The sequence below is a fragment of the Falco rusticolus genome, chromosome 10 (assembly GCF_015220075.1).
Source record: "Falco rusticolus isolate bFalRus1 chromosome 10, bFalRus1.pri, whole genome shotgun sequence".
Taxonomy (NCBI): domain Eukaryota; kingdom Metazoa; phylum Chordata; class Aves; order Falconiformes; family Falconidae; genus Falco; species Falco rusticolus.
The window spans coordinates 3,063,801-3,078,533 of NC_051196.1; the positions used below are offsets into that span (position 1 = coordinate 3,063,801).

The 14,733-nt window shown below is 37.1% G+C and overlaps 1 protein-coding gene across 10 annotated transcripts in view; it reads left to right on the forward strand.

Annotated features, from left to right (window-relative positions):
- Positions 1-14,733, forward strand: part of CHID1 (chitinase domain containing 1) — a 127,462-nt gene that overhangs the window by 57,066 nt on the left and 55,663 nt on the right. For all 10 annotated transcript variants that reach the window (XM_037402936.1, XM_037402939.1, XM_037402935.1 and 7 more), the window contains one exon: positions 17-172. In XM_037402936.1, coding sequence (XP_037258833.1) covers positions 17-172 — 156 coding nt within the window. The remainder of the gene's footprint in view (positions 1-16; positions 173-14,733) is intronic.

The window sequence follows — 14,733 nt, forward strand, 5'->3', positions numbered from 1 at the left end:
TTTGCTGACTTGACAGACCTGGTCCAAATTCCCCTCTTCCCTGGGTACGAGCCTGTGTTCAAGTACTGGATCCTGATTCAAAATGGAGGAATAAAATACTGCTAGGGCTGAATTTCTATGGCATGGACTATTCTGCTTTGGGAGCCACTGGGGAGCCAATACTTGGTAGCAGGTAAGACTTCTCTGGATAGTAAGTACTTATGTATGATATATTCTCACAAAACTCAGAACTTTACAAGTATTCTGGTTTAGAAATATGGATGTGTTAGTAACACAGAAATAGCAAACGTGATAAATCTTCACGTGAAATAGTAGCTCACTAGTTAGAGTAAGAAATTATCTTCTCGTCGCTATACAGAGGTGCAGATAGATGGCACAGTTATCCTGTCAGAACTCCTATGGAAAAATGATTTGTGTCATTTTCCCTCTTTCCTCTACCCATGTTTTTACATGCAGTTTTCCGTCTTTGTGTTAAAATGTTCTGCAGTTTTCTGTTACACTCTGTATCGTTTTAGGGGTTTGTGCAGTTGACCTAAAGATTGTTTCTCTCAGCTCCTGAAGTTGTTACCTGTTACTTTGAAATTTGATACTGGTTTCAAACAGCAATATGCCACCAGGTTTCTTTTGAGTACAAAAAGCTGCAATAAGCTCACCTGGAGACAAAAATCTATAACAAGATAACGGGAAGTATTCCGAAGCCAGCCTGAAATTTTATATTGATTCTCAGAGGAAAATGGTTGTTTCAGTTTTGGATAATAGCCACCTACAGTAACAGTGAGCTTTGTAGAACTGCAGTCAGGGTACAGTACGTCAAGGCAGAAGAAAAAGCAAGAAAAACAATGTGAATTTGGCAGGCGTATCAGGTTTGTTCAGAAGTTTGTTATAGAGTTAAAAAATGGAACCGAGCCAAATGGAAACAAACTTAAGGCACAAGAGGCGACTGTTCTCACTTTCACAGGTTCCTAAAGTTCATTACACCAGGATATTTCAATATGGTAACAGATTGCTTGTTAGGCGTTGAAATACTATCTGAGATGGATTGGATAAAGTAAGGGCCTGAATTTTTTGTGTCTGTGCCTTCAGTTAGACAAACACTTTGTCATCATCGTGCTTGCCTCTGCTGTCTTCCTGCTTCACCTTGGCTGTTTGCAGGGGTATAATACCATAGACACAGTTTTCTCCCAGCGCTGAATTGTGTCTGAATCTGACTGAGAAACCAAATGGCTACAGGGTGGGAAAAATAAAACCATTGTCTACAGTGAAGGGTATATAGTAAGTATATCAGAATGGCTTCTGTAAAGTTAGTTGGTAGTGGCTGGGAAGGAAAAATACTCAATAATCAAAGTTGATTTACAAGCCTAATTATACAAGCTCAGCACAATTAATGTAGCTTTACTGTAATACTACGTTTCTTTTGCAGGTAGGAGTATAGTGTTACCTAGCAGAATAAAAGGATCTTGCTTTTTTTCCTGAGCTGCAACTTTTGGAATAAAGTTTCCACTTGAAAACATACTGTACACTAGGATGACACCTACTTTTACTTTTCATAGGTTCTTCTGGACTGTATTATAGTATTAATTCATGTTGCTTTTTAATTACGGCAAACATATCCTAGCTAATTGTCTTGTGTGATTAATCTTCTACTGAAAGAGGCTATGTTTACCTGTATGTAGGGCACTGGCACACAGTACAAGACAATTATGTTTTATACAGAGAATGGTCCTGTTAACGTATTTTTTGTTGGCAGACCATGATATTGTGGGTTTTTTCAGATATCTACCAGAAGCAAATTTCTGGACAAAATCTTTAAGAGACTTTGAGTTTGTAGGTAAAACACACTCATTTTCAGTTTGCAGCCTTACATATTAAACGTTGGCCAGCATCAGATTTGTTTTCCAGAAATATATTTTTGAGCATTAGTCTTTTCTGTGTATGTCGTGTAGTAATGTAATAGTAAAATAGGTTCAAGGTAAATCTGCTTCAAAATAGGCCAAGCTTCTGACATAACGAAAACAGAAAAAAAATTATTAGTGTAAAATAAGCTTTCTGCCCCTTAATTAGTAACAGGCTGTTTGTAAGGAAGTCCTGCTTTCTAGCATCTGTGAATCTTTGAAAACTGTCACTACCACATCCAATTGAATCCCAGTATGGGCACAGCTTGTTCAGAGATGCTCTTCTCCACCTCTGTCTAAAAAAAATAGCTTCCTTCTTATTCCATTATTAATACTCTGGCTACATACATCAGGTTTTTTTGTTCTCTAATAAGACACATGGCTGAGGCTGATCCTATTCCTTCTCAATTTTCTATCTGCCACATACAACATAGAAAGGCTGCTCAGAAGCTGTGTCCAGTGGATGGTTTGATTATTTATTTTTCTCACCTTGGCTCCTTAGTGAACTTGAGCTTCCAGTTTCTTGGTTACTGTAATCCAGTGTTAGTCATGACCTGTGAAAAGTGTTGAAGGATTGAGTTATGGCTCTTTTAGGGCACCCTCCATATGGTGTGGTGGTAGCGATGTTAAGCTAAGTTACTGGTATTAAAATTAATTCAAAATCTATTCAGTTAGGTGCAGTATGGTGGGTATCAGCTTTTTTGTTGTAGATTTCTCTTCAGGTTTTTGCATCTGAAATTTATTACTTGTCATCGTGGTTTAACCCTGGCCAGCAACCAAGCACCACGCAGCCACTTGCTCATACCCCCTCACCCAGAGGGATGGGGGGGAGAATCAGAAAGCAGTATAAAACTCAAAGGTTGAGATAAGAACAATTTAATAGGTAAAGCAGAAGCTGTGCATGCAAGCAAAGCAAGGAATTCATTCCATACCTCCCATGGACAGGCAGGTGTCCGGCCATCCCCAGGGCAGCAGGGCTCCATCACGTGTAACGGTTACTCGGGAAGGCAAACGCCATAATGCCAAAATGCCCCCCCCCCGCCTTCCACCTTCTTCTCCCCCAGTTTATATACTCAGCATGATGTCATATGGTGTGGAATACCTCTTTGGCTAGTTCAGGTCAGCTGTCCTGGCTGTGTCCCCTCCCAATTTCCATGCCACTCCAGCCCTCTGGCTGGCAGGGCCCAAGGAACCAAAAAGTCCTTGATTTAGTATAAACATGACCCAGCAATAACTAAAACCATCAGTGTGCTATCGACATTGTTCTCACACCACATCCAAAACACAGCACTGCACCAGCTACTAAGAAGAAAATTAACTCTGTCCCAGCTGAAGCCAGGACACTCGTACAGGTCTCCAGCATGCCAGTGCTCCCGTGCACACTGTTTTGTTGAAACATACTCATTGGAATCTAATCATCTTTAATAAGAGAGCTGGACAATTGTAAGCTTCAGTGGCAAACTATATTCTCAGGTTGTTTGATGTAAATGTAGTATGCACTTAAATTGATTATTATTATAGTTTATACATAGGATTACATGCAGAGTGCAAAAGCCTTTGATGGTCTTGTGCTTGTGTTTTTCTTTAGGATAGGAATTATGTGATGGAAAGAGGCTCTGAATGTAGGTCGATTTCATTCACTGAATATTTTTTCAGTGCAGAAGTTCATAAAATAACTTTCAATATAATTCCTATTTCCAGATAATATTATCATCTAGCAGATAAATACCTGGCAGAATAATTTTATTGCAGGATGTAACTTAAAGACAGAAGTACTTGGCTAACATTTTGCTGAAAAGATACACAACCTTTCCATAAATATGCTTTTTCCTTCATATATGCCATGAGAAGTAATATGCATATGTGTATGTGCTTGAGTATGTGTATATATATTGGGATCAAATGAAATGGAAAAAAATTCTTTTAGAGCACAATGTAGTTTGTTGTTGGGTGTTGTTACAGTAGGAACTGCAGCTTGTATTTGCAGTAATAATGTGTTTATCTTGCAGCTCCATCACAGATATTGTTAATATCAGTCAATCTCAGAGATTATAGCACATTCTGTTGCTTTAATCAAACAAGTACCATTGTTGTTCAGCTGCAGGGAAGCTACATTTCTGTGTATACTTCGTTCTGACGTATTTTCTCTGAAATGCTAAGCCTGAAATAAAGGTGTTGTGCCTGTGATTCCCTAGATCACCTCTAGTGTTTCTGGCAATGTTTTCTGCCCTCTGGCTGTCAAGGATCAGGTGTTTGAACTGCTAGGATGCAGTCATTAAAACTTACCACTATATTAAAAACCTGTCAGAACATAACCATCTGGTGTTGCTGACTTGCTGCTCTAACGATCAGTTTGTTCCAGCATGTCCTCTTGATACCACAACCTGACAATATTTCTTCTTCACCTCAAAAGTGTATGTGTTAGGTAAATAATTCTTCAGTATACCCTGAAGCTTAAGAAATTGTTTATCCTTTCTGCAGAATCTTTACCTTTGAGGCCTTTTTGAGACCTGTAGTTGGTCAGCACGCCCTTCAATTTCATGAGCTTCTTATTTCTGATGTGCTTTTTTGCCTTTAGTTATCTGCTCTTCAGAATCTCTCTTAATCATTGGGACAGAATATTTCAGTTGTGGTAGTGCCCATTGTTTTCTTTTGCCTACTCATGGGAAGTTAGGCAGCAGTGCACCGGTGTTTTCTATTCTGTGCCATCTAAAATCTGTAGCCATTATGACCTGGGCCAAAATGGAATTCATAAACTTCATTGCTAGCTGTGAATGAAAAGCAATGTATATCAAAGCCTATCATGTGGCGAGGGTGCCACTTAGGTTTAATAAATCAGCCTTCTTTATTGACTGCATTCCTGTTAAATTTAATGTGTTAAAGATATTTTGTCCTTCTGGGGTGGGGGTGTGTGTAGTGCTGAAAGAGGGAAGATACATCTCGGGTGTTCACCTGGCTGTATATAACTTTTGAGTACGTTCTGCTTTTGTTCCAAATGTAGCTGTTGAAAATAGATACGTGAATAACTCTATGGTTGTGAGACAATGCTGTGTGTGCTTGCCTTATATTTAAAGGAATCTGAGTAGGGATTTTTATGTTAATTTTTACACATTTAAGAAGATTGATATAATAAATTGCCAGTTGAAGCAAGGGAGAAACTAATTTGACAATGCATTGTGCTGTTCAGAGATAGAAAATAAGATGACTTGCAAGCTATGTGAGAATGTTCTACTGAGAGTTTTATTGGCTGCCTGCCATTCTGTAAATAGCAGGTAATAAAAGTGGTACTTAGAAACAGTTAGAGGTGAGTTTTTTTCCCTGAATTACCATGGCAGTGTCTTTATTAGCAGCAATTTAAGAAGATTTGGGCCAACTGTGACTCATGATTTTGTCTTACAGAAGGTAGCAAAAAACTTGTGCAAGGGATGCTTTTATTCTTCAAGCTTCAAGGCTTTTACGGCATTTCTCTTCATACTGTAATTCTCTCAGGATTTCCATTATTTCTCTGCATTCTGTCTTCTGATTTAATCCGTTTTGCTCATAGTTTATGTAACACTGGGGAGATACCAATGTTTCAAATAAACTGATGGATGAATTCTCTCTGTAGGATTGAACATCCTCTCGATCTGTTGTCCACCTCTCTGCTTCATTGGAGAAACTGTTAAACTCTTTCTTTTTAAATTGTACTGCCAGACCAGATGATAAAATCATGGCAGTGATAGGAGGAGAAGCTACAGCTGGGCCTGGAATTGGAAAGAAGTTATGTCTATTTTACAAATATCTGAATAATTCAGGACTTTTTCAAGAAGTTTATTCCATTAAGTTCCCTCTGGGATATTTTGTTCTAGGTGGTTTCCATTGTATATCTGTCCCACCCTCCCTTTAGGAAAGGAAAGTAGGCGTGAGCTGTTAGCTGAAAATTAGACTAGTTAATTCATATAAAGTAGACAGAATGTCTTACAAAGTGAAATTATGATAGTATTTCAGCTTGTCCAAGTTGTGAATATGATGTTAAATACAAAAGCAGTTGTAATTGCATTTCATGTAAAATGCATTCCTTATTTCTTCTGAAATGAGGGAAAGGTGGCTTGTGTTTATTAGGCAGACGATTGGTTCTGAAGTTCAGTTGTACAGTGGCATATTGGCTGTGGGTGAGCGTGCATATCTCAGTGCATCTGTTTTAAAAAACAATGTAGTCAGTTATGTACATTTTAAGTGGTGGGCATATGGCTGTGAAATGTACTCTTCTCTGTCTCTCAGGATCTTTTTTAACAGTAAATTTGCTACAGGCAATATTTAGGCAGTCAAATGTAGACATAATAATAATGATACAGTTCTTTACTGTCTTATTGTTGTACTCTAATGATTAGAAGATAGCATGTTGGAATTGGGGGAAAAATACTTCTGTGGTTTGAAACTAAGGGAAGGGCTGGAAACCTTTCTGGTAAGTTAAATTTGCTTACATTTATAGAATTGCATGTGGGTGTCTGCACCTGGTATAAAGTAAAAAATAACTCATTGCTTTGGAAGCCTTATTTGGGCTTGTGAGGTCACTAGTGGTGGTGGATCTAAAACCACTACTAGCCCTCACTGAATCTCTTCAAATACACAGTGATTAACAAAGAACATAGGTAACACTGTGCATATCCAGGTTCCTCCACTCTCAGTCCCTTGGCTCCCATTGCCCCGTCCTCTCTCATGCTCAGTGCTGAAAGGATAATGCTTAATTTTTGCCTGGTGTTGACTGTCCACTACCAGGTGCTCATTGTGTTCAGTCACACTGCAGGTCAGCTGGGGATGAGTGTGAACAGGGCCTCCTGAAATTGCTTGTTGTCTTTATACAAGTTAGCCTAGAGCTGGCGAAGTGCACTGTACTGACTTGCGGGATCATGCGCAGTATAGATTCCTCCGGGAAACTTCTGATTCTGAAGGCATGAAGTCCTCCTCTTCTTGAACCAAAAGACTGGATGAAATTTATCAATCACCCTCGTACCTAGCCACTGCTGACAGGGATGCATGGACTAAAGCGTTGGTTCCAGGCAACTGGATATTTTTGCTTGTTTCCAGCCTGGGAGAGTTTTTGACCTTTTTCTAAGATCCTGGGGTTTTGGTTTGTTTGTGTTTGTGGTTTCGTTTTGGTTTTGTTCTGTATTGTTTGTTTTTTCTTGCCCCTCCCAGCTGTTTTATGTCTAAGTTGCTTCCTCCTTTGGTTTTGATGAGGTGGAACAATTCTTTGTCGATTAGCATGTCTGATGGTTGAAAAATCAGGCTGTCTTGAAAATAATTGAATACATGTTTCTGAATACAGATACCGTAAGATAGGGCTTGTTTATCTTGCAACTTAAACAGAGCCAGACTCTGATTGTCTGTTCTTTTTACTAGAAAATTGACATTAATGAGATCATTTGTATTTTGATGAAGGAGGGGCATTGTTTGATGTGTTGCTTGGGTTTTTTAACAGACAAGCTTTTAAGCCTTAAAAGAAAGCAGCTTGGAGATATTTGTACCTTAAACTGATTTTGTAATCATTATTACCTAATTTTAACACTAGTCCGTTCAGTGAATTGAATTGCCATGACTGTGGCGAAGCAGTCAGAATTAAAACCAAAATACGACTTTTTATATGTCTGTTGAAACTAATCTGAGTATCATCAGTCTAGATTTAAAAGTTGGAATGAACTTTATTTCTCAAAGGAAGTAACTCAAATGTAGAAACATAGAATCACTGAGATTGGAAAAGACCTTTGAGATCATCAAATCCAACTGTTAGCCCAGGACTGCCAAGTCCATCGCTAAACCATGTCCCTGTATAATATAGTTTCAGTTGGTTGTAATTGACTTCTTATATATTCATACTCCTTCATTTGCTAAAGCTTTATTTAGCAAACTCTGAAACTTAGAGTAATTCCCGATAAAGTACAGTTCTTTGCTTTTTTTCCTGACCTGCTGAAGTCATGTCTTCATTACTTGGTTATGTGTATGCTGTCAGGCACAAAAGTGGTACTGAGGACCCAGTGCTTACACAGTGAGTCCTTGGGGCTTTTTTTCTTTGGGATGACTCTAGTCTGGTCTTATGGACTGAAACTCATTGGAGTTGGAGTACCTCTTCTGCTGTTATTTCATTCAGAAGAATCATCTATTTCATGTACTCTGAGACTGCTCCATGATGAATACTAAAGTATGGTGTTAGTTTTTCTTGTAAAAGCTCAGTCCTGATGTGGGCTGTAAGTTCGTTATAGCCAGAATCAATCTAAATGCCTCCTTTGATTTTGGCACAATGCTTTTAAACAGTACAATTAAAAAAAGAAAGTGAAAGTTACAAAACATATTCAATACTGTTTGCATAAGGCAGTGAAAACATTTCTATAAAAATATTTTAACAATTCTCAAGGCTGTGTTTTTTGTGCAGTTGTTTCAGAGAGCAAAAATTTTATGTGAACGTTTACTACAATTTTAGAGAAAAGCAGCAATCACAGCAACAATGTGTGCAGAGTGATGTAATTCTGGATGGGGAGGACTTGATAACCAAGTCAAGAGCCAGCATGGAAATATGTAAGACTTAGGAATGGGCTCAAAGCCTTGAAGTCATACTTAAAGAAAATAGTAATGGAGCACATAGCTACATACTCTTTAAAGTAATAGAAGTGCAAGTATGTTCCACAACATTAATTTTGATCTGTGCAAACAGCTTGTTTGCACTTGGAGTTATACAGCAGGTGATTGAATGAGATTTCTGTTGATAACATTCAGTAGCAGTATAAGGTCCAATAATTTTTTCTTTACATTTTTATGAGCTATTTCAGTATATTATTAACACAAGGCAGTAGAGGGAGGTAGGGTGCCCCCGCCGCCCCCCCCCCCGATTAGTTCATGCCTATTGTAGGAAAATGGATCTAGAAATAGAGTAGTAAATTTTAGGTTAAATAGTTTTTTGATTTTGTGCTCTAAAATAGGAGAGTTATATTTCAGAATGTTACTGGAATGTAGTGCTGTTCATGTCTAAAATGGAAATTGAGGCAGACTGATACTTAATCTACTTTGAGGAAAAAAATACAGTATTATGAAAATTATTAGAAATGAGTTATTTGGAAACTCAGTGAAATTTACAAGATCATGCCCAAAATGTATCTATATATCCTAAATAGTTACCTCTTTCTGACAGTTTTATGTATGTCATTTCCATGTTTAAATCAAATGTTAGTTTTGTGACCCTGTTTTAGAAAGAAACCGTCTGAAAAAAGTAAGGAGCTCTCCATATACACATCTTTGTAAACCTTTTGTAGATAGCTTCTGCTTTTTGTTATTTACCTGCCCTTAAGGTTGGGGAGGGGAAAGAAAATTTTTCGAGAACAGTATTTTCTGTGAAGTTCAAGGTAGCTGTGCCGCCAGCCTTAGAGCAGGTACATGCAGTTCCCTGTTTGGGAGTGAGAACGTTGATCAGGCGAGAGGGTTAAGATGGAGTCTGTAAGTTCTGTGACCCACTTTCTGTAAGATTGGGGGATAGTCCTACTGCCAGCCTCAAATACAGGGTGGGAGTGTGGATGGCAGATGGTGCTTACAATCTTGAATATAAAATTATCTACTGCAATGGTTAAAACCCAGAGAAGGTCATCTTACCATTAGTGTTTCCTTGTATTTACCAAAATGTAGAGACATCAGTGTTTTAGAAAATTAATTTTTTCCTGTTTGAGTGAAAGCAGAATTTCTCTGAGTCCTGGGCTTTGAGTCCCAGTAATTTATTTTCTTACAGTGTTTCCAGCTGAGGATTAGTTGTGGGTTAGAGGTCTGTGTTTAATATGCTGATCACTTGGAGCCATAAACCTGGAAAGGTAAAAGTCGATGAAGCTGTCACTCTCCATATTCTTACACTGCTTTTAATAAGTTCTAATGGATTTAGATATAGCTACGTTTCACTGAATTCTGCATTTTAGTGATGAGGCACTAGACAGTTTGAGAAAACTCAATATAGAAGTGGAATATATTTTAGTATTGACAGTGCAAGTGAAGTTATGATTGCTATTGGGAATAATAATCCATAGAATTGGTCCTAGATTTTAGCATTTGTGGATTATGAGCATAAGGAGAGAGATCAATCAGACGTGCATTCTTAGGGAGACCTTTATGTACCAAACCTGGGAAACCGATATGATCACTGCAGACTGGCATAGCTGAGCCCTCATTACCCAGTGAATACACAATGGAAGTGTCTCTGCAGTTAACGCTGAAATTTTAAGTTATAAATACGATGTAGCTATCTTGTATTACCTTGATTGTTGCTCAGTTACAAAATAAACATCTAGTTTCTTCTGTGTTGGGATTGCATTGTTTCTAGTAATGTTTAAAATAATATTTTTTTTTGTCATCATGTTTTAGCTGGGTCCAGGCATTCTGAAGTGTTTGGTTTACCGAGGGTTTGTTTCTGTACTTGAGTTTGCACATTGAAGGCCACCTGAACAATTGCCTTTTGGTGATGTGTGCATCCTCGGGAAAATGAATTAGAAGAGAGGGAAAAGGGTGGAATAGTTAATGTTTGTCATTTATAATTGCTCTTAAGTTTGCCTGGTAAGCAGTTTTATAAGCATCTGTATGTGTAAAGTGAATATCGTGTTGCAAAGGTTTGTATCTTAAGTGTCGGTATCTCTGTAAGCTTTACTTGGAGATACCAATTATAAGATTTTTAGAACTATGAGTTGATAAGAGCAGCAGACACAGTGCTTCCATTTAAAAGCATAGACAAGTATAGCAGTATTGTGTGATACTTCTTCTGATTTAGAAACAGTTATACTCAGGAATATTTAGTTATTTTCATTTTTCCGTGCGGATCTAATAGTGAAAGAAAACTGATCAGTCTGGTGAAGGAAACTGTCAACCAAAACCAGCTTTGTATCAAGAAAATAAATTAAAATTTGAGTCAGGAGAAACTAAGGTGCTTGATAAATGTAAAGTAAATTTAGTCTCTCCCCAGATTAAAAAAAAAAAAAAAAAAAAAAAAAAGCCCTGTAACACTGATGGTAATATGTCAAGCTTACAGAGGCCCAGCAATACATTTCTATCAGGTCTGAAAACCTCTTCTAAAATGAAGAGTTTTCTTTCTGCTCCTTACCCCTAGAGTCTTCCTTGAGAAAACCTGTAAAGGGAATATCACAAGATATTCTTGGAACCCTGTAGTTGACTGGCAGCATTTATTTAGCAGCTGTATTAAGAATAATTGAAAATCTGTGGGTTTTTGAAGAAAAAATCTGATATTGAATCATGAGCTTGCCAAAGTTAAACACTGATAATTTGCAAAGAAATTGCTTGCCATTAGTCTGTTGTGAAATGGTCATCATCAAGCTGCATAATAGAGGAGTGATGGCATGCATTACTATATACAGTAAGACCTTCCAGGATGAGCAGTATTTTGTTAGAATCTGTTTTATAGAACCATGAGAAAGAAGTGTATAAATAGGAGTATATTAGGAACATAAATGTAAAATCTTCAAGTGTATTAGTAGCTACATTTAAGCATTAGGGAGTCTGTGGCCACAGGTGGAGCAGTTTGTTCTGAAGGTCTCCTCAGTGATCTTGAATAGGAATATAAGTTCTCTTTTAGCTGCAGTAAGGAATAGCAAATGTCTTCAAAAATAGTAGTTTTAGAACATGGAGAAAATTTTTTTTTCTAGAGCTGACATAGAACTATTTGTTTCAAATGACAGTAATGTGCATATGTTGACACATGCAGTTCAGAATTACATTCTAAATAATTTCTTTTCCATTCACTTTCTCCAAGTTCACTGCAGCTAGTTACTAGAATCCCCTTCTTAGCAATGGACATAATTTAAGATCACACTCTGCTCTGCCACATGTTGACACCTTCTTATTTGAAATTAGAGTGTTTCTGTTCACATGGGAAGCTATCTTTGGAGTTTTAACAATGTTATTTCTGTACATTGTGTGTAGAAAAACCACTGAAGCTGTCTGATACCTATAGAGGGTTTAAAATTTTAAGAATGGATATTTAAAAAAGTATTACTCTCTTTTTTTCTACCTTTTTAGTATCCAAATTTCAAAATACACTCACAGACCACTAGAGTAGTATTAGGTAATCTATGTTATATTTTTTTATTTGGCTGTTTATATTTCAACCACTGTTCTGAATCTTTCTTTGATTCCAACATTTGTTTGTCTGCTCTATAAATGTCTTTGTCCCTTCTTGTGTGAGTTTGGAAAGTCTCTGCAAGTAAAATATTTCGGCAGCTTGAATTTCTTTTGGTATCTGAATTATTGTAATTGGATGTATACTAAGATGATTTTTTTTAAAAAGCTGCTGATTTATACAATAAAAACTTCTTGTTCACAGGATAATAAATTTATTTTCAGAGCTTGTTTTCACATTAAATTTTCAGCTTGAAATCTTTGTTTTGATTGTTATTAGGAATGAGAAACACATTTGAACATTTATCTCTTTTAGCATATTTTACACTTAAAGCCTGCAGCTCAGATAATCCACATCCATTGAAAAACTACTGGTTCATGAAAATGAGTCCTCAGCCAGCACAAAATCAAATGTAAAGGCAAGAAGAGTAATGGGAGAGAGAAGGCTTTTGAAATTAACCTTCCCACATTTATACAAATGCAGAATGTGAAAAATACTAGTATATTTATTTATTCAGTACTATTATGTCAGTTTTAAAGCTGATTTTACTTTCCCCAGTCTAATTGTATTCTCTGGTAGCCAATAATAGATAAGTTGAACTAGCAGTATTTGTAGAAATACGGGGAAAAATATCCTTGCAGAAATAAGTCTGAGAGTCGTATTATAAAAAAAAGTAGGTTGACTGTTCCTAGGCAGGTGCTGGGTGTTGAAGAAAGCAATAAAAAGCATAAAATTGGGGCATAAGTATAGAATTATATACTTATTTACTGCAAAATGCTCAAATTCTGAATTTAACTTATTTATAAAGCTGTTTGGTTTAGTATGTGGAGCAATGGTTTTCTGTATATAATATTTCATAGCTGTTAAAGGCTGGAGCATCTTGCCATTTAATACGACTATCTTTTTAAGGATACATAAACCCCAAGTAGTTTTAGTATTAGGATGTTAGGCGTAACATATGTTGTAGCTGACCATGTTATAATGCTCTAATGCAATGGCACAAAATGTCCTTAGATTCTCTTGTTCCCTTTCCATTAGTGGCCTGCCATTTTAATCATTGTAATGTACTGACTAATTTCTGTAGGCATGCTTTCAAGTTTAATAGAATAATAAAGCAATCGTTGCTCAGTGGAATCTTTATCTGGAATAACTGTTCCACTGCTTTAACAAAAATGAGCGGCTTCAAATAGTCAGTTTGTCCTGAAGTAGCCATATAATTTAAGGTTGCATTTATGGCCTTTGACCAGAACTTTCGAATCCCATCGCTTGAAACTATGCTTTTAATTAGGTGACCTACCTGCCTTTTGCACCTCCATGAAATGGTTCCTATTTATGTTTAAATACAGCTTTTATTATTCTAAGTTTAAGCTGTCCCTTAACCTGACCTTGTGACATAGGACTTTCCGCCTTCAGGATGTTTTTTTGCTAGGACTGTCCGACTGAGGCCTGCGTCTTTCAATATGGGCTACTGCCACCAAGGTAGCTGAGGAGAATGGTGCTGTGTAAATGCTTTCCTTTCCTTTGTATTTTTACTAAAACTGTATTTCCAGTCAATATGCTTGATAACCAACAGTGCTGTGCTGGGGGCAACAAAGCCCCTCATCCCTCCTCCAAAGCCAACTGTAATGGAGGACTAAAATTCTTGTGGAGTTCGGAAAGCAAATGGTAGGAAAGCTTATTAAAAACACTCAGGCATCTGTGGAGAAAAAGCCTTGTTCTTTTGACTAGAAAGATAAAAATTCAAGGTTATGTTTCTGAAGGGTGAGGAAAAGAATATGATGATGAAAAGGCAGACTTTTTAGTAAACCTAAACCTGCTCTTCTTCATTTTCTTTCTCAATTGTGCTCTTGACTTCTCTGTGAAACCGTAGCAGTTTGTTTAACCTCTTCCCCGTTATTTGAACTATCAGAAAAGCAGACATGTATGTATTTTAGTTCTAGGAGTATTGCTGGTAAGAGATCTGCATTTCAAATTCCACAAATATTGAGATTTTTAGTAGAGATGAAACAGCTTGGAATTAATTTCAATCTGCAGTTTGTGCTTTTGTAGCACTTCTGTGTCTAAATCTGAAAAGATACCACTTAACATAAAAAGGCTGTGGTAAATTGTTCAGAGCTAGGTAATGCAAAATTCAGGAACAGTGGGCAGTAATAGCATAATAAATATTTGGGTGTCAGCTAGAGACCTTAACTGGACTATGCTATTGTTTTGTTTGGGGTTTTTTGTTGAAGTGTTAGAAGGAACATCTGATCTTTTTGCTGAAAGCAGAGATGTGTTTTGCCTTACTCAATAATAGCTTTTCGTATTTTCCAGTTTCTTGAATTACTTTAATCATATATGTTTAATGTTATTTAATGAGTCCTTGGCATTCTCTCTTGTTCTTGATTCCTGATGCTTCTGATTTCTCTTAAAGGCCCTTCCTATTACCCTCATTTCTGCCTTGTATCCTGCATCTTCAGACTCTTGCTATTTTTTTGTCTCATTTTATTGCTAAATATAATCATCGTGAATGGAGTCACTTTGCCTTTTCTCTCCAGACAATTTCTCCAGAGGATAAATTTTTGACAGGGAGAAAAAATGGCAGATGTGGAGTCTATTAAAAAAGCAAAACCTCCACCAGGATTGCTGTAAAGTTGGTGGGGGGTGTGTGCAGAATTCACTCTCATGGGAAATGAGCTGAACTTCTGCTTCCTATACATGTGTTAT